The sequence below is a fragment of the Rhinolophus sinicus genome, chromosome 6 (genome assembly GCF_057876585.1).
Source record: "Rhinolophus sinicus isolate RSI-liver-muscle chromosome 6, RSI-T2T, whole genome shotgun sequence".
NCBI classification, from domain to species: domain Eukaryota; kingdom Metazoa; phylum Chordata; class Mammalia; order Chiroptera; family Rhinolophidae; genus Rhinolophus; species Rhinolophus sinicus.
This window is the reverse complement of record NC_142506.1, coordinates 36735704-36761176: the sequence shown is the minus strand read 5'-3', so window position 1 is coordinate 36761176 and position 25473 is coordinate 36735704. Positions and strand designations below refer to the sequence as shown.

The 25473-nt window shown below is 34.7% G+C and overlaps 1 protein-coding gene across 2 annotated transcripts in view; it reads left to right on the top strand.

The window, feature by feature from the left end:
* INTS8 (integrator complex subunit 8) overlaps nt 1-25473 on the top strand; it is a 50548-nt gene that overhangs the window by 5533 nt on the left and 19542 nt on the right. For both annotated transcript variants that reach the window (XM_019713349.3, XM_074316844.2), the window contains 10 exons: nt 1891-2073; nt 5474-5581; nt 7503-7658; nt 9787-9887; nt 11224-11365; nt 14138-14208; nt 14585-14760; nt 15923-16056; nt 17909-18019; nt 21934-22135. In XM_019713349.3, the coding sequence (XP_019568908.2) occupies nt 1891-2073; nt 5474-5581; nt 7503-7658; nt 9787-9887; nt 11224-11365; nt 14138-14208; nt 14585-14760; nt 15923-16056; nt 17909-18019; nt 21934-22135 (1384 nt within the window). The remainder of the gene's footprint in view (nt 1-1890; nt 2074-5473; nt 5582-7502; nt 7659-9786; nt 9888-11223; nt 11366-14137; nt 14209-14584; nt 14761-15922; nt 16057-17908; nt 18020-21933; nt 22136-25473) is intronic.

Below are 25473 nucleotides of genomic sequence, written 5' to 3'. Positions count from 1 at the left end.
CCAGAGTCAGTTCTCCTTCCATCACCATATATTCGATCCCCCTTACCCTCATCTCCCACCCCCCACCCCCCACCCCCCTTACCCTCTGGCAACCACCAAACCATTGTCTGTGTCTATGAGTTTCAGAACAGCAAATCTTTTTTTTTTTTTTTTTTTTTTTTTTTTATTAAATTTATTGAGGTGACAGTTGTTAGTAAAATTACATAGATTTCAGGTGTACAATTCTGTATTACATCATCTATAAATCCCGTTGTGTGTTCATCACCCAGAGTCAGTTCTCCTTCCATCACCATATATTCGATCCCCCTTACCCACATCTCCCACCCCCCACCCCCCACCCCCCACCCCCCTTACCCTCTGGCAACCACCAAACCATTGTCTGTGTCTATGAGTTTCTGTTTCTCATTTGTTTGTCTTGTTCTTTTGTTGTTTTGGTTTATATACCACATATCAGTGAAATCACATGGTTCTCTGCTTTTTCTGTCTGACTTATTTCGCTCAGCATTACACTCTCAAGATCCATCCATGTTGTCACAAATGTTCCTATATCATCTTTTCTTACTGCCGAATAGTATTCCATTGTGTATATATACCACAACTTCTTCATCCATTCATCTATCGAAGGACATTTTGGTTGTTTCCATGTCTTGGCCACTGTAAACAAAGCTGCAATGAACATTGGAGCACACGTGTCTTTATCTCTAAATGTTTTCAGATTTTTTGGGTAGATACCCAGGAGAGGGATTGCTGGGTCATATGGCAATTCTATTCGTAATTTTTTGAGGAACCTCCACACGGCCTTCCATAACGGCTGCACCAGTCTGCATTCCCACCAACAGTGTATGAGGGTTCCTTTTTCTCCACAGCCTCTCCAACATTTGTTACTATTTGTCTTGTTGATGATGGCCATTCTGACTGGGGTGAGGTGATATCTCATTGTGGTTTTGATTTGCATTTCTCTGATGATTAGTGATGTTGAGCATTTTTTCATATGTCTATTTGCCATTTGTATGTCCTCTTTGGAGAAATGTCTCTTCAAGTCCTCTGCCCATTTTTCAATTGGGTTGTTTGTTTTTTTGTTGTTCAGTTGCATGAGTTCCTTGTATATTCTGGATACTAGCCCCTTATCGGAGGCACTGTTTGCAAAAATCTTCTCCCATTCAGTTGGTGGCCTCTTTATTTTGTCAATGGTTTCTTTTGCTGTGCAGAAGCTTTTAAGTTTCATATAGTCCCATTTGTTTATTTTAGCTTTTACTTCCATTGCCTTTGGAGTCAAATTCATAAAATGCTCTTTGAACCCAAGGTCCATAAGTTTAGTACCTATGTTTTCTTCTATGCAGTTTATTGTGTCAGGTCTTATGCTTAAGTCTTTGATCCATTTTGAATTAATTTTGGTACATGGTGACAAATAGCAGTCCAGTTTCATTCTTTTGCACGTGGCTATCCAATTCTCCCAGCTCCATTTATTGAAGAGGCTGTCTTTGCTCCATTGTATGTTTTTAGCTTCTTTGTCAAAAATTATCTGTCCATATTTATGTGGTTTTATTTCTGGGTTCTCAATTCTATTCCATTGGTCTATATGTCTGTTTTTCTGCCAATACCAAGAACAGCAAATCTTAAAAGCATTTTTCTTTATTAACTTTTCTGTAGAAAAAAGATAATCTTTTCCAATTTGTATTTTCTAATTTCACAATAGGAACGTACTATAGTTTTTAAACATTTAAGATAACTTTATTTCAACAAATTTAATTGCACTTCTCCTGTGTTGAATTTTTTTTTAATAGTCTTGTACACTAAGCTACTAAGTATCCTGTAACTATAGTATTTTGGTTAATATAGTCTGTTGCTGCCATTTTTGTATTTTAATAATTTGTTTATTGAATTTTTTAGCTCAAAGAACAAGCTTCGGATTCTATTTTGGTACTAGAGGCAGCCCTTAAATTAAATAAGGATCTTTATGTCCACACAATGAGAACATTAGATTTATTGGCCATGGAGCCAGGCATGGTAAATGGAGAAACTGAGAGTTCTGCTGCTGGATTGAAAATCAAAACTGAGGAGATGCAGTGTCAGGTATTTATTTCAGTATTTAATCAGTGCATGGCAAATTTTTGGAAAATCTTATATGAGATCATCCTAGTGTTTTTAACTAGAATTTATTTCTCCTTTTGTCTCTTTGATTTTGACTTAAGATGCTATTAAAACTGCATTGCATTATCATATTTTGCAGGATTCTGTTATTCTTAGGATGAGTTGATATGCGTTACTGCAAAATAGAAAGAGGCTTAGGTTCAAATCCCATTTTTAATGTGCTTTTACTTCATCTTTCTATGCCTCAATTTTCTCATCTGAAAAATGGGGGGTCTTAATATCTTCTTCACAGGATTCTTAGGAGATTAAAGGGAATCCTGTTGGATACATGCTTGCTCACAATAAATCCTTAACAAATAAAAACCAAACAAACAGAAAACTGCATTGCATTTAATTTGTGAATTTTGTATGACTTCACTTGAAATTTTTCTAAAAGACATGCAAGGGAAATTTCATTTGAACTTTTGTCTCTGAAATAGACAAATAGACAGACTGTTTCCCAGTTCTATTTAGGAGACAGAGTTTAAATCCTGAGGATGTAGTGAATACATAACTGATTTACAGTTCATTTATATTAGTAGAAATCTAATCAGACCCCCCACACACATACAAAACAAACAACTAATTGTGTTAGACTTTGAAAAATGTAGGCTCCTAGAAAAAAATACCTCATGTTTGAAGGATCTTAAGGTTGTCTACTTTTGGTAACTCTTGGGCCCTACTTCTTTGACAGCTTTCAGTTGATGTTTGTTGTTAGATGTTTATTCATGTTTTCTTTTTCCCTGCTGGATTATAGACACTTGGAGGTCTCTCGCTCTCTTTTTAAAAAAATATATTTTGTATCTTCCTCACTTTCTAGCGCAGAACCTTGAGTATAACAGAAATTTAAAAATAATTGATGATTGCCTAAAGCAGGCCACTAGGATAGTGTCTTTTATTTTCTATACGCTTTTTTCTTTGTGAGTTAGCATGACTTCTTTACTTCACTATTTCCCATTCCCAAAAAGGGCAGAAGTAGCTATGACAAAGTGTTAGGAGGTGTCTTTTCAGGTTAGCTTGTTCTAGAATTGAAGGTAATCACTTTTTTAAGACCTGATGAGATGGAGAATACAGTAGGAGTAGGAATAATGAGGCATAGACAATTGGTAACCTCTTTAAACTGTTAATGAAACTTGCATATAGGAGGTTTTCTGGGACTGTAGTATCTTATAATTGCTGAGAATCTGTTTAAAAGTTACTGGTAACACTTCCAATTTTCACAGTATAGTGAGTGATATAACCTGCAAAACAAAATTCTTATAAAACATCTAGATGTGCTAAGTAAACTCAAATTTTCTTTTAATTACATAGCTGAGTCATAATTCCTATTTTTTGAATGGCAAATTGGTAGGAATACTCATTTCCTGGCATGTTAATATTTAAAGTGCATTCTTTACTAAAATTTATCTGACTCAAAAGAAAAATCTTTACATTTTTTTCCCCCAGTAAAACCAAAAGTATACCTGTTCTTGAGGCTACTTCATTATTAGGTGTTTTGTTTTATTTTAACCTATCAATCACCTCTTAATTGCAGAATTTAACTCATTTTAGTGGCTAGTCAGCTAGTATAGTCATACTTGAAAATGTCTTCTTGAAATCTTAAGCTCTGTCTTTGCCTGGAAAGGGGAATTATATATAACTATATATAACGTATGCATATGTATGTGTGTTTGTGTGTCTATAAATCAATCAATCTCAGTCTCTTTATATATATATATATATATATATATATATATATATGTATATATACACATCTATATATATGTATATATATATATAAACTTTTTTTTCTTACTTTTTTAGCACACCCCTTTACTCTAGATAGGAGGAAACTTTCTAGAATGAAAATCAGCCATTAAATGCAGACTAAATAGTGCAAAGTAGTATTCTAGAGGCTGAGAAGCATTAATTCTGATTTGTTGAACAGGATGGAATAATACCTATAATGCATATCAGTAAAGAGTAGCTCCATAATGAGTACCAGAGACTATACAGCTTAGGAGTTTGGAGGAGAAATAAGTATCTGTTGGCTAAGGTTGGTTTGGTATAAATGGAAATAAGGGATGTGGAATGAAGTTTATTTTTAGGATCTGATGTGAATGGGGAATTGAGGAGACTGATATGATTGAAGCAGAGAAGAATACAGAGGTTTGAAGAGAGAAATTAGTCCAGATTCTGAGATCCTCGGCGATCAGGCAAAGGGGTTTGAACTTTCTCTCACTTGGAGGAATAATTTGAAGACTTTTAAGAAAGTCAGATCAAGAAGACTGATCTGTCAGCTATGTGTAGAATAAACTTGAGACGGGATATTAGGACTCTAGGGCTCTGGGTTCAAGCCTGGGCTCTCTTAGTACTTGGTTATATGCTTTTAAGCAGACATGACACTTTCTGAGCCTTAGTATCCCTGTCCATTAAATAGCCAAATTGAACAGTCTGAGTCTTTGAGTTCTGCACTTGGTGAAGCTAGGCATCAATTTAAGAAAGTCCTTAGAAAAAATATACAGATTCTGTTAGAAAAAGATAACTGGAAATGTACTATTATTTTATAGTCATTCAAATTTCTTAATGTTTTACTCTGGCCAGTCCTGTTATAGTAGACATTTGCTCCCTTTGTTCCCCCTGCTTTTGGAGAGATTCCCCAGAATCTGTTCCCTTCTGTGTTTGAAGAACTCTCTACCTTCTGAGACTTGGTGGGAGGCAGAACTTGCTTCCTGTAACAGAACTGAAAACTCCAAATACTCGCTTTCTCTAGCCGTACCCTGCTTGAGGGCAAGCTTGTCACATAGGTGACAGACACATTTAGACTGTGCATCAGGAGCTAGTAAGTCAGTGAAGTGGGAATGATAGAGACTCCATTGTGATGGTGAGTAGCAGCAACAGAGACAGTAAAATCTAGTTTACAGGCGCAGCACGATTGAGAGTGTATGTAGCTGCTGCTTTTAATGTCTAGTGCTGGTGGCTGTAGGTGATAGGAGCTGTGAAGTCTAGTGTTGGAATAGCTGCAGTGGTATCTCATTAGACCAGTTGTGGCTCTTGTCCTGACTGCTTGCCTCTCTTGCCCCTTTTGTTTTCTAAGCCTGATGCTTTGGCCTTACCAATAATTCTGTAGGCCATTTGAAATCTTAATAGTAAATCTATTTTCTTCTTGTATCAGTCATAGTTGGTTTCTGTGGCTTGTGACTAAGAAACTGATTGTTAATGATTGTTTCACCACTCATTAAAATGCGTTTTTCCCCCCTGTATATATACCTGTGTTTTTCTGAGATAAAGATGATTTTTGGTTTTGTGAACTCTTGAGTATGTGAAAAATTACTAAGCAAATTGGTGTTCATTACCATTTTAGGTGTGTTATGATTTGGGTGCAGCATACTTCCAGCAAGGCTCTACAAATTCAGCTGTCTATGAAAATGCCAGAGAAAAATTTTTTAGAACCAAAGAACTAATTGCAGAGGTAAATACGTTCATTACCGGCATATAATATTCAGACCTTTACAACATCTGTACATTTTTGGCTTTCATTTTTCTGATAAACAAGTTTTTATTGTAGTAGTAAATTTTCAAAGTTCAAGAAAGTACTGAAAACATTTTTAAAAATCTGTATTACTACTGCCTGGAAATAACTCTTTTTGCCATTAGAGCTTATTTTCTTCCAGTTTTTATTTTATGTTTTTATACAGTTAAGCTCATTCTGTATATATTATTTTGTATCTTAAATCTTTGACTAGACATTTAAAATGTATTCTGTTCTGTGATTTGTTTCATTTCCCTAATGTTTGGGCATTTAGGTTGTTTACTGTTTTTATTTATTACAAAGCTGCAGTATTAGTATCTCCAAGCATAAATTTTTGTTTGGATTTTAGATAGTTTCAAGTTAAATTCCTGCAAGTAGAGTTACTATGTCCAGTGGTTATTCCTTTTTTCTTTTTTTAAATTTTATTGGAAAATAGTGTTTTTCAAGGACCCATCAGCTCCAAGTCAAGTTGTTGTTTTCAATCTAGTTGTGGAGGGCTCAGCTCCCTGGCTCATGTGGGAATCAAACTGGCGACCTTGGTGCTATGAGCACTGCTCTAACCAACTGAGCCAACCGGCTGCCTGGTTATTCATTTTTTAAATGCTACCCTGCTTCCCCGAAAATAAGACCTAGCCGGACAATCAGCTCTAATGCGTCTTTTGGAGCAAAAATTAATGTAAGACCTGGTCCTATATTATATAAGACCCGGGCTTATTTTACTATAAGTAAATAAGCCCGGGTCTTATATTAATTTTTGCTCCAAAAGACACATTAGAGCTGATTGTCTGGCTAGGTCTTATTTTCAGGGAAACACGGTATAATATATGAAACTGAATTACTTTCCGTGTAACTTTATTTCAGGGTACTCTAATCAACAGTAAGATATATATTTTTTAATTAAAGTTTATTGGGGTGACAATTGTTAGTACAGTTACATATATTTCAGGTGTACAATTCTGTAAGATTTTTTTTTTAATTGCCAATTTGACATGTGAAATATACTATCTTTAAAAAGTTTGCATTTTCTAATTCCTAGTAAGGGTAAACTTTTTCATGTGTTTAGCACTTGGAGTTTTCTTTATATGGTTCAGACAACTGAAATTTAAAGTGCGTAACTAGGTTTTTGTATGCCTGGTGCCTAGAAAAATTCCCTCTTCAGTCTCTCCTTTCCTCACCAGAGAAATTGATTAAATGCACTAGAGTCTTACTTTAAATCTACTCTAAACCCATTGGGGAATCTCCATTTTACTTTGCCTGGGTAACTCATCAGATTTCTAATTTTACGGCATTTCAGGTATAGTGATTTAAAACTTTAATTTTTAAAAACTGTGTCTTAAACAATTTTTCTGTTCTGGTAGAAGAACAGAAACTTCTTTCCAATTGAGTGAAAATTTAGTTTGTCCCCCCCCCGCCCCCCCTAAATCTCTGCCAGGTATATGTATTTTTAAATATTTTAAGTTTGTTTTTAGTAGTGTTCACTCTTTGTTAATCGATGTCTCAATTGTCATAAATACTTAGAGTTATAATAATATCTACCTTTTGTATGTTGACCTGAAAACTCTAAACTGGGAGTCAGCAAACTTTTTTGGAAAGGGCCAGATAGTAGATATTTCAGGCTTTGTGGACCTTACACAGTTTTTGGCATATCCTTATTTGTTGTTGTTTGTCCCTTTATGTTAGTTCAAGGGCTGTACAAAAACAGGCCACAGGCTGGATTGGGCCTTAACCTTTATATTTTTTGTGTTTCCTCCAGCCCTGAATTTTTTTTAGCATTTTCTCATACTGTTCAAATGCACTAAGTGGGTGCTAGACTATTGTTTCTGTTACATTGATAGGTAATATATACCTCTTTACTTTACAGATAGGTTCATTATCTCTTCATTGTACCATAGATGAGAAGCGGTTAGCTGGCTATTGTCAAGCGTGTGATGTTCTTGTACCTTCTTCTGATAGTACATCTCAACAGTTGACTCCATATAGTCAAGTCCATATTTGTTTGAGATCCGGCAACTATCAGGTAAGAGTGATGAGGGGGATGCAGTAGTGTAGTTGAAAAATTTTGGAAGCCAGACAGAACTGAGTTTGAATCCTGGCACCATCATTTACCAGTTGTTTGATTTGGGGTAAATTGTCAGATTGGCCTGTAAAATAGTGGTAATAATTATCTCAATTCATAAGCTTCTATTGAGAATCAAGTGAGAAGTTATAGTTTATACCCAAAGGCAAAGCACTGTATATAGATGTTGGTTTCTTATTATTGATATCCTTTTTTGAAGGTACAGAGTTTACCCATTTTAAGTAAATTTTGTAAGAAACTCTGTAAGCAGAACTTTTACATTTAAAGTTACAGGTGGAGAACTTTTAGTTTTATGGTGCCTAAAGTTGTGTGTCTGATTTGAAAGAATAGCCTTGTAGCCCAGCCTTGTTTCCCACAACAAATACTAAGACTGACAAAGAAAGTGAGCAAAGTGGTTTTGGTAGGTTTGGATGGTATGTTAGAGTCCACTTTGCCAATGATCCTGGTCCTCATTTTAGTTTTACTCATGAAAAGGACTTAAAAGTAGTCAGTTAAGATTTTTTATTGCCCCTTCTTAGAGTAGTAATCACTGGGAATTACAATTTGTACTTTAAAAATTTTTGTTGGAAAACCTTGATTCTAGAAAGTGAACAGTTGAACTCAAAATAGGAGTCATGAAATGACAAACCTATAGCATACCTTTAGTTTTATGTTTCCAAATGGGCTTTAGCCCAGCTTTTTAGTTCACTATTCTTAACTAAAGTTAATTTTTTTTCCATAGAAAATAGAAGAAGAGAGGAGCTAGTACTTCTCCCTCCCTCTGGCTCTTTTTCAAATTCTGCTTTGCCCTAGGGAAGAAAATTAAACTTTCTTGAAGATGGATTACAGATACAGATGAATTTATTAAAGATTAGAGATCTTTCTATTGCACATCCCTAGTGAGGCTTATGGGCAATAGGGGTCAACTATGGTAAGACATAGAATCTTTAAGAAGCTGCATGGAGTGGTTTGTGCAAACAAGACCTTAAAAATACTACTCATAAATAAGCACATGTTACAGTGAGTATAGTAAAGTGCCAAAATGTGTAAACAGAAAGTAGTGTAATGGATAGCTAGGAAGAGGAAAACAGCGATTTTGTTGTACCTCTTAAATTTATCACTTTAGTTTTGTATGCAGAAGTATCTTAGAAATCATATTTAGCCTTTTAGTATTTGAATAGGATTCTCTTTATATGAACTTCCTAGTTTTTGTTTTTTTGTTTTGTGCTGATCAAGTGGTTATTAAACAGCTGTAACAAATGTTATCTTCTCATATTTGGGAAGGGCTGTTTTGCCCTGTGTAGTCCTCCCTTGCTCCAGTTTGGCTACTGAGGTGAAACTGGTTGCTCTATAGTTTTGAAACCACTTTTGTCAGTACTTTTTTGGTTGCAGTTGATTAGCTCTAACAGTTTGCAGAAAAACTTCCTTCCCATCTCCTCACACAGTCACCCCTTTTTCTTTTCTGTTGCTTGATAAAGCTGAGAAAGTGTGTATATAATGTGGATATTTTCTGTAATTCAGTAAATATATTAAGACACTTAAATTTATTAGAATAGTTTTTTAGCATGTTTTTTCCAGCTGAATTATTTTAAATTGTTTTAGTATTTTAAAAAGTTTGTTGTATGAACCCATGTTTGAAGTGAATGGGAAGAATTTTTAAAACTTCTAATAACGTAGCTTCTTTTTTAAAAAAATTAAAGTTTATTGGGGTGACAGTGGTTAGTAAAGCTACATAGGTTTCAAGTGTACAATTCTGTAATACATCATCTATATATAACTGCACTGCTTCTTACTGATTTATTTCTTTTCTCACCTCGATTTTTTTTTTCACTTCGATTTTTGGTCCATGATTTTTAATTTAAAAAGGGGAGAGGGCTATTTTTCATTCTTAATCTAATTTTTAAATTTTAGAGATTTTCCTAATAAGATATTTTTATGATTTTTCTTCATTGTGTTTTTTATTACAGAAAGACTTTTAAAAATTCATTTTTAAATTTATTTCAACTTTTTTTTGGGGGGAAGGGCTTTTTTAAAGTGAAGGAACTTGGCCATGAGTTTTGAAACGGATCCAATATTATGTGTTTCCTAGGAGTTAATAAAGATTTTCATTGAAGATAACTTAACCTTCAGTTTACCTGTTCAGTTTCGACAGTCAGTACTAAGACAACTCTTTCAGAAAGCTCAACAGAGGTAAGTTAAGTAAATTGAAGAATTACCTTTTGATTTTTGAATAAAAGAGCGAGTGTGCATTTCAGCTTTATCAAAAATAAGTCTGACAGCACTTACATTTTTGTTAGTATATTGAAGTTGACATAGAGGGACCACTTCAATGTTCATCTAATCTATGAGGTATGATCAAAAACTACGGTGAATGTTTAAATTAAAAAAAAAATTATTACAGTAAAAGACACATTGCCATTAATCACCCTCAAAATACTCCCCTTCGCTTCAAACACACTTATCCCATCATTCGTGCCACATTCTGAAACAGTTCTGGAAGTCCTCTTTCGTGAGTGTCTTTAGTTCTGCTGTCATGGCTGCCTTGATCTCCTGAATTGATTCAAAACGTTTACCTTTCATGTCGTTTTTACTTTGGGGAAGAGCCAGAAGTTGCACGGTGCCAGATCCAGTGAATGAGGTGGATAAGGACACACCGTAATGTTTTTGACAGAAATTGCTGTACCAGAAGCGATGTGGGACATGGAGCCCTTCCATCATGATCTCAAAATACGGTGAATACTGCTGTCAGGTGCCATTCAACAGAAAAGCAGGGATCTTCAGTGTGGGAAGCGGCGCATCAAACGTTAGTAACAGTGTGTGACAACTTTCAACTTGTTTGGTGCAGTCAGTCAGGTGTGAGCTACAGTTGAGAGAAGATGTGTTTTAAAGTGTGTGATAAATCATCCTCCATCATGACAATGCTCCGTGTCACACATCACTTCTGGTGTATGGCAGTTTCTGTCAAATAAAAACATCACAGTATGTACTTATCCACCTTATTGACTGGATATGGCCCCGTGAGACTTCTGGCTCTTCCCCAAAGTCAAAATGATTCAGGACATCGAGGCAGCTACGACAGCGCAACTAAAGACACTCACGGAAGAGGACTTCTAGAACTGTTTCAGAAAGTGGCAAGAATGATGGGATAAGTGTGTTCGAAGCAAGGAGTATTTTGAGGGGGATTAATAGCAATGTGTCTTTTACTGTGATAATTTTTTTTTAATTTTCCGGTTAGGTCTTATTCACTGAATTGTTTGATCACACCCCATGTTTTAACAGCCTTGGGGAAAAATATGTATAGCAGAATTTGATTCTGTTACCTAATCTGTAACTAAATTGTCCCTTGGTAAATTCAAAACCTTTCTGTTCTGCTTTCCTCCCTTACTTGGGTATTTACTAGTGTGCCTGAGTATCCTAAAATCTTACCTCTCAAGAATAAATGGCTCATTCTTGTGAATTTAGTTTTGTAATATGTACCTTTTTTTGAATTTAAAAATATTAGTGGTTCTATTTTTGTGCTCTACAGAAATGAAGCCCTAGATGAAATCTGTTTTAAAGTCTGTGCCTGTAACACAGTCCGTGATATACTGGAAGATAAAACAATTAGTGTTCAATTTAACCAGCTATTTCTTAGACCTGATAAAGAGAAAATAGACTTTCTTCTTGAGGTAAGACATTTTTTCCCTTTTGACTCACAATTTTGCTTTAAGCTTACAAATGACCTCTTGGTTGCCAAATCCAGTGCCCTCTTTTCTGTCTTCATCTGACCTGCCTCTTTGGCAAATAGTTGATACCGTGTTTCCTTGAAAATAAGACCGGGTCTTAAATATTAATTTTTGCTCCAAAAGACGCATTAGGGCTTATGTTCGGGGGATGGTCATTTTGAAAAATTAGGACTTATTTTCCGGTTAGGTCTTATTTTCGGGGAAACATGGTATTACTGACAGACAACATTCTCCTACCTTGTCTCTTTCCTAGTTCTCCTTTACTAGGTTTTTCTTAATTCTTCATTGACTTCTGTTTTGCTCTCCTTTTAGTATTTTTGCTTACAAAAGTTTTGTCCTTGGCTCTCTCATCTTCTCGCGTAATTTTTTATTCTCATCCAAAATATCAGTTACCTATTCAGATACCTGTTTACTAAAAACTCTCAAGTCATACTTCTAGCCTCTCATGTGAGTTCTAGAATCTGTGTTTCTACTGGACCTTTCTACCTCTTTCTTTAACAGTTTTAATATAATAGACATAAAACATAATACCACTTAGTTCCAAAATGCAACATTGCCAACACTCTAAAAGTCCTTCTTATGCTCTTTACCAAACCCTCTCTGCCTCCCCTTGAGGAAACCATTGTCCTGCCTTTGGTGATAATCATTTATTTCCTTGCTGTTCTTTACAATTGTATCACCTTTTTATGCACCCTTAAAGAATATTCTTTAATATGCCTGTTTTGAACTTTATATAAATGAAATCATACAAAATGTATTCTTCATTTTCTTTCACTAAACGTATTTGTGATATTTTTTCAACTTGTTATATGCAGATACAGATTTCTTTTTTTCTCATTGCTGTAAGGTATTGTAATGTTATATGACCATGCCACAATTTATTCATTCTTAAGATGATAGATGTTTGTCGTGTTTATAGACTTTGGCTGTTGTGCTGCTTTGATCATAATTCTATGTATATCTTGGTGCATACATGTACTATTTGTCTATATACCTAGAGGAAGCATATCTGCAATATTATTTTATAGTATCAAAGGTTTTTTTGCCACCTGCATATGCATGAAAATTCTCATTGGTCAGCATCCTTACTAACACTTGGTATTGTCAGATTTGCTTGTCAGGTAATTGTATAATGGTCTCACTGAGTTTTAAATTTCTATTTCCCTTACTAATAAGGAATTTGCCAGTTTTTATTTTTTTGCTCATATAGATTTTGTCTTTTGAGATACCTGTTCCAAGTTGTATGCCTCATTTTTCTATCGGATTGTCTGTTTACTTTTTTGCAGAAGTTCTTTTTGGTAGGAGTTCTTTATATATTGCAGGTATCTTCTCCGAGTTTGACTTCTTTTTTAATTTTCTTTTTATTGTTTTAAAAGCTCTTGATTTTAATATCAATAAAATTAATCTTTTCCATAAAGACAAAGAATCATGATTTCTGTGCCTTGTTTAAGAAAGCTTTTCCTAACCTGTGGTCATGAAGATAGTCTTATATTTTATCTTCTAAAAGCTTTACAGCTTAGCCTTCCTATCACATTTCGGTCTTTAATCCACCTAAATTGATTTTTGTATGTCATGTGAAATAGGGGTCTGATGTCATTTTTTCCCCTCATATGGCTGTCGATTTGTTCTAGTACCATTTACTGAACGCCCCTTTTTTTTTCTTTTTTTTTTCCTCGCTCTACCCCATCCCCTTCTAATGTTTCACCATTAGAGTGTGTATGGTTTTCTTATAGCTACTCCTTTTCTGATTAAGGAAGTTTCCACCTATCCTTAGTTCACGAAGCGTTCCTTTTTTTAAATCACGAATGATTTTTAGATTTTATTCACTGCTTTCCCTATTATAATCTCGTAATTTAATTTTTCTCTTCTAATTTAGTAATGTGAAATAATTAAGTGTTAAGCTATCTTTGCTTGTCTGCAATAAATACTAGGTCATGATCTTTTTTTATCTTAGTTGATGTATAATGGACACATAATATTGTATTGGTTTTAGGTGTATGACATGGTCTTTTAAAAATATATGTTGCTGAATTTGGTTTACTAATATTTAAAAACTTTTTTTACATTTATGTGTGAGATTGATACATCTGTTGTTTTTTTTCTTTCTTGTCCTGCCTTTGATTTTGGTATCAGGGTCATGCTTGCCTCATAAATAAATTGGTGTCAGTGGTATTGTAATAGCTATATATGATGTCAGAGGGGTAGTAGACTTGGATCTGGGGTTATCACTTTATGAGGGGTGTAAATGTCTAATCAGTATGTTGTTTTGTACACCTGAAACTAATATAAAAAAATGTTAGTAATTATTATCATTATGCTGCTTAGTAAGATTAACTCAACCTTTCCATGGCCATGGATATGACAGTTCCTAAAAACTTAAGGCATAAAAATAAAAGAAAAATTATGTGTATAGATAAAATAAGAATTAATATCTGCATATAATTAGTAACATAATTTATAAATTATGGGAGAAATCTGTACCATGCTAAATAGATTATTCTTTACTACATACAAATACCTGCAGTTATTGAAATGAGCAGATTCCACTCCTTCCCATATGGATTTTGTTTTTGTTCTCATCTTTTAAATTAATCAAATCTGTGATTGATATATGGTTGAAAAAGGAAAATTTATTTGTTAAGTCTAAAGTTTTTAAACTGCCATGTACATTTTTTAAGGTGCCCATATTCAAATAAAAAATATTCATATTTCTAGGTATGTTCAAGGTCAGTAAATTTAGAAAAAGCTTCTGATGCTTTCAAAGGAAAAATGGCTGCTTTTCTAAAGTAAGTGCCTATTTTTCTTTTTCCCCTTTGAACTTAGTCCTGTGAAGAAAATATGTCTTTTATTACTCTTCATGTTTGAACTGCATGTCTTAAAAACAGGCAGTAACTGATATTTGAGAACTAGTTAAGGTTGAGATTTGTGCAGTCTCACAAAGTTTATGATTATATCAGTTACTGTTTTCTTACATTGTGTCATTCACATCACAGTTTTACATAAGGACCAAAGAAAAATTTTAAATCTATTTCAGAATACTGTTAATGGAGTTTATAAAATGGTTGATTTGTTACATGGTTTATTAATAAAAATTGGTTAATATTGTTTTTCCCAAACTAAATTATATACTTTTTTGTTTTATGATATTTCTTACTGATCTAGGAATGTGTGTCTGGGGTTGGAAGATCTGCAGTATGTTTTCATGATTTCTTCACATGAGCTTTTCATTACATTGTTGAAAGATGAAGAACGAAAGCTACTTGTTGATCAGATGAGGAAGAGATCCCCTAGAATAAATCTGTGCATTAAACCTCTAACTTCATTTTATGATATCCCAGGTTAGCTCTCTAGTCTGCTAGCTAAACGTTGGCGTATTTTGCCCCTCTAGTAATATTTGCCCTTTACCATATTTGAGGATGCCTTCTTGTTTTAATTTATACTTATGTCAGTAATTAATAGAAATTTACCTGTCTTCTATAGTTATATCTCTGTCTAAGAAGTTAAGTGCTGGGATTCTGCTGAGTGTATGGTTAATGGAGAATTAGGCATAGATACATAGAAGATTTTAGCTAGGGACCTAGACCAAGGTGACTCTACTGCTAGTATGTTCGTGGTAGGTAACAAGAAGAGGAGGGAGGGGACTGGTCAAGTGTGCTAAGACCAAAAAAAAAGTACATGCTTTCATGCATTTCCATCTATATCACTGTGATACTATTTATTGGCTAAACATTTAGCTTTGGCAATATTGCCATTTTTGCCTTAATTTATTTGATGATTTTCTTCCATTTTTGCTTTTATAAATATATCGGTAGAAAATATAGTGCTGTTTATTTAAAAAAACGTAAGCTTAAAACTTAATATAGGTGCTACAGAGAATGCTGTTGGTTTAACAAAAGAGGAAAATTTTAGTTGCTTTGAACCTCACTAGATTTAAATTGCCTATCCAGTTGTAAAGGAAAAGGATAACATTAACACACATAAAATGCTGGAAATGAATTATTGAAGACTAGCTGAAAGCTGAGTTGTAAATAGGGACTTTAGTGATCATTTCTTGCTTCTTTGGGAAGGCAGTGCCTCCTCTTTCTCTTCTCCCTTCAAAAAACAAACATTCTTAATATTTGTTACTCAAATTAACATTTTATTTATACATGCTTTTTTAACACATTATGTTCAAAAGTAGACTATACATGTTATTTTTTCATATATATCGCATAGTTCTTTCCATGAACCAGTTATTGATTTTTTACCTGTTTATAGTTTCATCTTTATTACATGCATTTATTAAATGCAGACATAATACAAATTGTGTTTGGTTTTCTCAGTGAGGAAAAGTTAATATGTAAGTTACACTATGTTGATGAATCAGTTCTCAAGATGAGGGCTGTTTTAACTTAGAAACACACACAATTTCTCTCAATAAACTGTCATTCTCATACTTATAGGATTATGTATACCCTTGAATTAAATCATAACTGAAGTAGAAATCTCTTCCTTTCTTAGCTTCGGCAAGTGTCAACATTGGCCAGTTGGAGCATCAGCTGATATTGTCAGTGGATCCCTGGAGGATTCGACAGATTTTAATTGAATTACATGGTATGACATCAGAGCGCCAATTCTGGACGGTGTCTAATAAGGTAAGAAAACCTTTGTCAAGAACAGATAAGAAGGGTGGTCTGGTGGCTCAGTTGGTTAGAGCGTGAGCTCTGGGCAACGGGGCTGCCAGTTCAATTCCCACATGGGCCAGCGAACTGCGCCCTCTGCAACTAGAATGAAGTCAATGAGCTGCCGCTCAGCTCCCGGGTGACCTGACCAGATAGCTCAGTTGGTTGGAGCGTGGGCTCTCAATCACAAGGTAGCTGGTTCGATTCCTCGACTCCTGCAAGGGATGGTGGGCTCTGCCCCCTGCAACTAAAATTGAACATGGCACCTTGAGCTGAGTTGCCTCTGAGCTCCCAGATGGCTCAGTTGGTTGGAGCGCGTCCTCTCAACCACAAGGTTGCCAGTTCGACTCCCACAAGGGATGATGGGCTGCACCCTCTGCAACTAACAACGGCAACTGGACCTGGAGCTGAGCTGTGCCCTCCACAACTAAGATTGAAAGGACAACAACTTGACTTGGAAAAGTCCTAGAAGTACACACTGTCCCCCAATGAAATCCTGTTCCCCTTCCCCAATAAAATCTTAAAAAAAAAGAATAGTTGTCCTTGTTTTCTGATGTAGAAGAGTTACCTGACCTTTTTGAGAATAAAGACCCCCTTTATTCATTTGTCAACAATTTTAGGACATTCACATGACAAGTATTGTACTTTGAACATTCATTGACATAGAAATAAAACATGTCAAAAAAGATACTAATTCAGGAATCTCTAAAAATAAGTTTATACAGTATTCTACTTACAGCACTTTCATATATTTTAAATATAGCTGTAAATATATTTATAAGGTATATTACTTAGGCGGTGTGTAGCTAATACCTTTTACATGCTTTAGAGTATTTTTGTTTTGTTTATTGATTAAAGTTTATTGGGGTGATAATTGTTAGTAAAGTTACATAGATTTCAGGTGTACAGTTCCGTAATATATCATCTATATATATATTTACATTGTGAGTTTTTGTTTTTTAATAACTTCTTGAGGTCTGAAGCCTACAACTTGGAACCAATTCATTAAAACTTCTTTATATAGGACATTTTTGGCCTTAGATACATTTAAAAATAGCCAGCTAATGAATTTACCTGTTCCTGAGGTTGTCTATTTAACAGCTTTTCTGCATGGAAATTGCAAATGAAAATAAGTTCTAAAACACCATTTTAGCTAGACTATAGCTAGAAATACAGGGGAAAATAGCCCACAGATACTGGAGAAATTAAAGTAATATGGCAATCCTTTTAACTAATTGCATATTCTTCCTCTGCTGATAATGTAGTACAAAGCAGTCAGCAATTCATGTATATGTCATGGGATTTGAACATGCAGTGCAATGAAATGAAAAGTTGCTCTGAACATTTAGTTGAACTTTATTAGTGTTCACTGTTCATTTTTATAGATGAGGAAGGATAGCATAGTTAAGAGAGGGAGTTCTGATACTAACTGTCCCAGTTTAAATCCCAGTTGCATACTTACTATCTGTATAACCCTGGGCAAGTTTTTTAACATCTGCCTACCTCAGTTTTCTCATCTGTAAAAAGAGGATAACACTACCCACTTCATAGTACTGCTGTGAGCATCATATAAGGAGTATTTTCTTCTTTTTTTCTATAGACTATCCTTGAGAAAGTACCAAACCATTTGATTTTTCGTTACTAGCTCATTATAGTGAATACGTTCATTTTGATTAACATTTTATTATGGCTGTCATTTTTCTTTCTCTTGAAAAAAAATGACCTTTGAATGATTTTTTTAAAAAATGTGATTGAAGATTATTGAAACATTCTTATCTAGATTTGGCTTTCTTTATGTGTGTATATTTATATTTTTTTCTTCTAGTGGGAAGTACCTGCTGTCTATAGTGGTGTTATCCTGGGAATTAAAGACAATTTAACAAGAGATTTGGTTTACATTCTTATGGCCAAAGGTTTACACTGCAGTACTGTTAAGGTGAGTAAAAGTATACGTCAACTACTGGTTAAGAATATGCTTTACTAATTTTAGCATGAAAGCCAGGAATCAGAATCTGTTATATTTTCCTGATCTTAAAATTATAGTCATAGGCCTGTACCGATATTTGAAAAAGTATTTTGTTCTTTTTACTTACCCTCATAACTACACCAAACTGGTCTTGGACATACAGATACTGCTCTATTCCTTTTTAAATATCTAGATAACATGAAAAGTCATTATTTGTATTTTTTTAGGATTCACTTAGTAAAGATTGTGTTCCAAGCTATAAAAACGAAATAAAATCCCTTGAAATTTTGTGGTTTATTTTACATAAGGCGTTTGCAGTCTATTTGGGAAGTTGAGGCAAAAGGGATATGTTAAATGATATAGTATAATTGCATAACTAATAGTACAGTAAATTCTATAGGAAGGTTGAAGATAACATTTGGAAGGTGAAGATCCTAAGTTAAACCTGAGGCTTAAATAAATTACCTAGGTAAGAAGGATGATACCATGAGAAAAAGCTCAAAGGTAAGATACAGGATGGTATATGAGTAAATTGGAAGCAATATGCTAATAATATTAACAATATGCTAATGTTACTTGTTATGTGAGGTGAGGCAGGATATGAGGCTAGATGGGAGGTAAGACCCAGTCTTCAGAGACCCTTGTAAGCTTTGTTAAGGTGGCTGGTTTTTCTAGGCCAGCAATCTCCTAACTAGAAGTCCAAGATGTGGATGTCATAGTTCTAAGAAAAGTAGTTCCCAACTTTTCAATTTCTCTTTATACTCTTTCCTAAAATTGATCTGCCTGAAAATACTCTTACGGTTTACATGTCATGTTTCCCCATCATCATTTCATTCCCTTTTCACAGTCATCCTTTTTGAAGCTTACTTTTAAAAAGAGGCAGGAAGGAGCCATAATCTAGCTTCGTAGTAAGTTTTAAAACCAACTGCTGTAAGTTCTTCAGTTTTATTGTACAGAAAGATCCTATGTAACGTTATTAGTAGGTTCAGAAATTGCAACTCGAAACTCAAGGACCTGTAACGAAACCAGTTTTACCATAAGATCATTGATATGCATGAGAGTTAAGTTCTTATGGCATATTTTTGGTCACAAAAACATCACCAAACTTCTAAATAAAGTCTCAAAGCACTTCTAATATTAAACATTGAAATAAATGCGAGCCATATATACATTTGGGAAAAATTAATAAAAACAAGTAAAAATTATTTTCCAACCTGTGTATTTCAGTTCATGTTCACAGGTGGCTGGAGTCTATCTTGGCAGCTCAAGGTATAAGGTCGGAACCATGCCTGAACAGGATATCCTTCCTTCGCAGGGCTCACTTATACCCACACACTTACTCAGACTGGGACAATTAACACCTGTCAATTAACCCAACATGTGCATGTCTTTGGAATCTGGGAGGAAACCAAGTACCAGGGAAAATACAGACAGACACAGGCAGAATGGACAAACTCCACACAGACAGTGGTCCAGACCAGGAATTGATTTTTTTTGTCATCAACTTTATAACAAGAGGACATTAATTGAGGGTCCAGCGGTACTTCAAAAACAGTTTGGCAATTCTAGGTCCTTTGCTTTTTTATGTGAATTTTAGAATCAGCTTTTCAATGCGTATTACAAAAAGCTTGCTAGGATTTTGATTCAGATTGCAATGAATATACAAATCAATTTGGGGACAGCTGATAACAATATTGAGTGTTTCAGTCCATGAACATAGTATAGCTCTTCATTTATTTATGTATTTGATTTCTCTCATCAATGTTTTATAACTTTCAGCACACAAATCTTGCACATTTTGTTGGATGTATGTTTTAAAATAGGAACAAAGTATAATTCATTATTCAAAAACCCAGTGCTTACACTACACTTGAGCATCTCCTTAAACTTTGGCTAAGAAAAATTATGCTTCTCAACTTAAAAATTTATATAGAGAAGTGAATTTTTACATAAAACTGTTTTAAGAGGGAAGTAAGCAAAGACTTTTGAAGACTGCGATCTAAACGAATGGTTCTCAAACTATGGTCCTTACACCAGCAGCTTTGGTGATACTCGATATTTGGGAACTTAAATTAGAAATGCAAACTGTTGGACCTTATCCTAGATCTACTAAATCAGAAACGGGATGGGCCCAGCAGTCTGTTTTAATAAGTTCTCCAGGTAATTCTGATGCATGCTAATGTTTGAGAACTGCTGTTCTAGACCGACACTGTCCAAGGGAAATACCATGCAAACTACATGTGTAATGTATAATTTTCTAGTAGCCACATTTTTAGAAGTACAAAAAAGGTGAAATAGATTTTAATATATTTTAACCCAATATATCTAAACTATCTTTTAAACATGTAAACTCTAAAAATGGACATATTTTCCTTTTTTTAAAAAAGTGTGTGTGCTAAGTTTTCACTCAAAATCCAGTGAGTATTTTAACACTTATAGCACCTACCAGTTTGGACTGGTCTTAATTCATGTGCTCAATAGCCACATGTAGCTAGTGGCTACCATATTGCACAGTAAAGCTGTAGACAATTGTTTAAGTTATTGAAAAGTTTATAATAGAGAGTCATGTCATTGGGAACTTTGCGCCTTCTAGTCTTAAAATAACTAACATTGGGCTCAGAGACTTGTGCAATATTCATGTGCGTTTTTCTTTAAAAAAAAACAAATTGAAAGGTGTTATCTCAGTTTTACGGAGGTATGAAAGACTCAAAGGTATTAAATTGGCTAAGATCATACAGGTAGTAAGTGGCACAAGGGTTAGAAATGATAGAAGAGAACATATTAGAGAAATCTTTAGGAGGTAAAATCGAGAATTGATTGCTAACTGATTTGCTGTGGAAGGCAAGAGGGAGAAAAGAATCGAGTATGATTGTCAGGTTTCTGCTTTGGGTGTTGGAGAACAGATGGGAGTGCCAACATGTGCATGTGTAGAGAAAAACATTTTTGATGGGCGGATTATGAGTTCATTTTTACAATGTTTAATTTGGGCCTGCAATTGGAAACATGAGCCTGAAGCTTGGGGAGTGGTCTGGGCTGGAGATACAGATTGGAGAGTCATCAGAAATTACTCAGGGAGCATATACAGAGTTTAGGGGATGTAGCATTGAGTCCAAGAAAACCTGGTATGGTGAATATGAAGACCAGATCCATGCGGAGTCATAATAGCCAAGGGAATAGAGAATGTCAAGAAAAAGGGAGTGGACAGCACTGGGGTGCAGTCCCTTAAGTCCAGTAAGGTAACTGAAAAGTGTTCGGTAGATTGGACAATTAGAAAACAGTTATTTCAGTGAGAGCTGTTTCTTCTTCATGATGGGGGATAGAAGCCAGATTATAGGAGTGAAGGAAGCCTGTGAAGAGAGAGAGATAATCGAAGATTACTCTTTGGAAAAATTAGGAGATGTGTAGGAAAGGGCTTGGGTTGTAGCTGATTTAATTTATTAGCCAATTAATATAGATTAATAACGTGTGCAAAGATTTTAGATTGTGAAACCTTGTTGAAGGATGCAAGGTCTAATTCTGAATACCTAGGTTGATGGAGAAGGGTACTTGTCATAGAATTTTACACCTATATGTAATATATGTATATAATATGTATAATTTAGTAAAAGCTTTAATTTTTGTTATTTTACAATTTGTGTAAAACTTGTTTAGTAATATGGCATGTATTTTATATTGATTATTGACTTTTTTAAAAATTACAAAAGAATTAGTATTTATTGGAATAAATCAATATAGAGATAAATAAAGAACAAGATAATTTAATCTCATTCCCCGAGGTAACCAGTGTTAACCTTTAATCCTCTTTGCCCTGTACTCATAAATATGTATGTTTTTTGACTCCAGAGGAAAGGTGATCCAGGTTATTCTGTTATTTCTTTTTATAGGACTTTTTCCATGCTAAACAGCTATTTGCTGCTTGTTTGGAGTTGGTAACAGAGTTCTCACCAAAACTTCGTCAGGTCATGCTGAATGAGATGCTGCTTTTGGATATTCATACACATGAAGCTGGGACAGGGCAGTCAGGAGAGAGACCGCCTTCTGATCTTATTAGTAGGGTGCGGGGATATCTGGAAATGAGGCTTCCCGGTAAGACTGTTGCATAAAGCTACCTTTCAGAAATTCAGTACTCATATAATTGTGGTGAAAAATCTAAATGAACATTTACTTCTTACCATCTGTAAAAAGTTATTTCTCTCCTAAAACATTCAGATGTGGGCTTCATTTGAGAACACTGGAGAAAATGTAGGAAACTTCATTTCCTAAGATTGCTATAATAAAGTACTACAAACTAGGCAATTTAAAACAAGAGAAATTCATTTTCTAACATTTCTGGAGACTAGATGTCTGAAATCACAGTGTCTGCAGAGCCATGCACCGTCTGGAGGTTCTAGGGGAGAATCCTTGTTCTTTTCCTAGCTTCAGGTGGCTTCCAGCAATCTTTGGCATTCCTTAACTTGTAGGTGCATCACTCCAGCCTTTGCCTCCTTTATGTGACATGCGTGTACGTGTGTGTTTCCTCTTGCAAGGCTCCAGTCATTGGATTTAGGGTCTGCCCTAAATCAGTATGACCTTATCTTAACGAAATAATCTGCAAAGACCCCATTTCTAAATCAGGTCACATTTTGAGGTTCGGTTCAGGTGAACATGAATTTTAAGGGGACACTACACTACAGAAACTGTATTGCAATTTGAAGATTCTCTGTTAAAAGAATCAAAATGTCCTTGAAGGTACAGGTTGAAGGTTTATTTCCCCATTACCATCAGAAAAAGCCCTCAAAATAATTTCCACTGGGTCAGGAACTCACTTGTGGTCACTTTGGGAACAGAGCTTTGTGTGTCCAATTCAAATGTAAATATCTTATGAAAAGTGGCTTATATAAATTATCTGTGTTACATGTAAATCTTGCTTAAAGTAGCTTCTTAATTTCACGTGTTTTAATAGAAGTACTTAGAGCAATTAAATCATATTGTACACATTTAATGTTGTAAAGAGTAAAATTGAAGTGTAAAGGAAGGTGCTAATAATGTGCCAAAACAGAAATAGCTGCTGGCCCTCTGGGGTCTTTTGAATGAGTTTGTTGTTACATTCTGATTTCTAGTAGAAATTACAACTTCTTAGCACTCTGTTGATTGAATATCTTTGAGCTTTAATGCATCAGTGCCCTTCAGTATCATAAGAAGACTTGATCTGATAATATGCTGGCACCAACTATTATAATTGACACATGCCACTGTGTATATGTGTTCTTTTTAAAGGTAGAAGGTTTTTTTTATACCTAGTTATTCTAAAATTAAAAGCAAAAAGAATTGAAAAACCCGAACATTTATTGAGTGCTAACTACATGTCAGATAATGTTTAAGAGCTTTAGATGCATAACTCATTTAGTCCTCACAGCAGCTCTGTGAAGTAGCTACTTACTTAATTATCCCCATTTTGTAAATCAAGAAACTGAGGTGCAGAGAGGATAAAGAATTTGGCCAAAGTCATGCAGTTAGAGACAACAGAGACGACTGTGATTTGAGTGCAACTTAAGCCTATGCTCTTACTCTGAAATGGCTGGAAATGTCTAAATAATTGTGGTCTATTTATACTACCTTTTTGGCATGTCAGTAGTTTAGGGTTCATATCACTTTTTTCTTTTCTTTTTTTTGTTTAAGTCTCATAGCTCTGCCCATAATTTGTTTAAATTCCTAGGTTATGAAGTTTTCAGCCATTTGACCCATAGTTTATGCTATAAATGGTATTTAAAATGAGAAGGAAAGGGTGTAATGTATTGTTAGGAGGAACAAGGAAATGATTTTTTCCCTACAGACACAGTTCCTTGTCTTTGACTTCGAGCCTCAATTACATACTGTTACCTGAGTTCAGCATAGATCTCTGGCTCTGATGCTCTTACAACTCTGCGCGCCAGTACCACTGAGAGAGGAGCTGTTGGTAGGATGGTGCCTCCATGGGTCAGAATTGGGGGAGCAGTGTAAAAAGGTGTCTTGGCCACCTTCTCCTTCCGTTTTGAAGGAAAAAAAATTATTCCCTGGTGATAATGGGCTAAGTTTGAATGAGTTAGATGCATGCCCTCTATGGAACACAGTGTTGACCTGGCTTTTCTATCAGGAATAAGTGATCTTAACTAACAACAGATCCCACCTTATAGTTAAAATAGAAATAAGAGCTACAGATTAATTATTCTAAAACCATGTCTTTTGGGAGAGAGCCCCCAAGTTTTAATACCTTTATTTTAAAAGGTAGCTTTCTGTTGAGACACATGTCCTTGTTAATGTTCCTTGGAGTTCAACAAAATAGAATGTTAGACCTACTCTGGCTGCCTGTTACTGCCTATGACTTGTACTTTTTGATAAGGAATAATTGTATTGCAGGTGCTTACAGGGAAGTTTACTCTCCAAAACACTGCCTCTCAGGCTGTATCAGTACTCCACTCTCTAGGCTCTGATTCATCTTTAAGAGCCATTGCCATATTACTGATGAGAAGTGCCTGGTAAATAAATGAAACCTTGGAGCCAATTGTTGTGTGGCCTTCCTTTGGTAAATTGTATAGAACTCAATGACATGCATGCATTTGGGATACTAATTTTACTTCTGTCTTCATTCCTTCAAGAAGATGATGCAGATAATGTATTTTTATTTCATTTTGATCTGTTCTTGGGCTGCTTTTGTCATACCAGATTTTTTTTATTAAGGTGAGACATAAATTAAGTAGGCACAAGCACAGTGTTTTTAGAAAGACTGAAAAATACAGCTACTTAAGTTTAGTAGCTCTTCCCATTTTAAGTCTTAACATTGTTATTTAGCATTCATGGGGGTTTCTTTTTTGCTGCTGTGCATTAAAGCCTAATTCCATACTTTGAGCTATAAAAATTCACAGCATATTTAATATTAAGGTATATTTAATTTTATTCAAAGGAAATAATGTTCAAAACAATTCTAATATTTTTATTTAAAATTGTTTCTGGTACAGTAAACATTTTTTGAAAGTGAATGACTTGTCTCATAGGAATATTTATTACATTTCAGTCAGAAAAAAATATTAAAAATGATATATTAACTCAGAATGTAGTTTTATTGTATGGTTTTAGCTGTTTCTGTCCTCTAAATGTACTAAAAGTTTATACCATGCCATTTTGTACTTGTTTCATTTGTGTGTTTATTCTCTGCTCATTTGAATTATAAATGTCCACAAGTAAGAGTGTTGGGCATCTAAGGTGTTCTTAGGTGGATACTTTTGTTGATTAATAGTAGGGACCATGGCAGTCTATTGTTGGGAAACTTTAAACTTTCTAGAGAAAAGCATAAAATGTTAGTATTTTTCTAATTTTCATCTGTAACTTGTTTTCAATATGTTTGAAATCTGAGCAAATTTTGCTTTGTTCTCATTTTAATGTTGTGATGGTAATTCCAGCTATTTTCT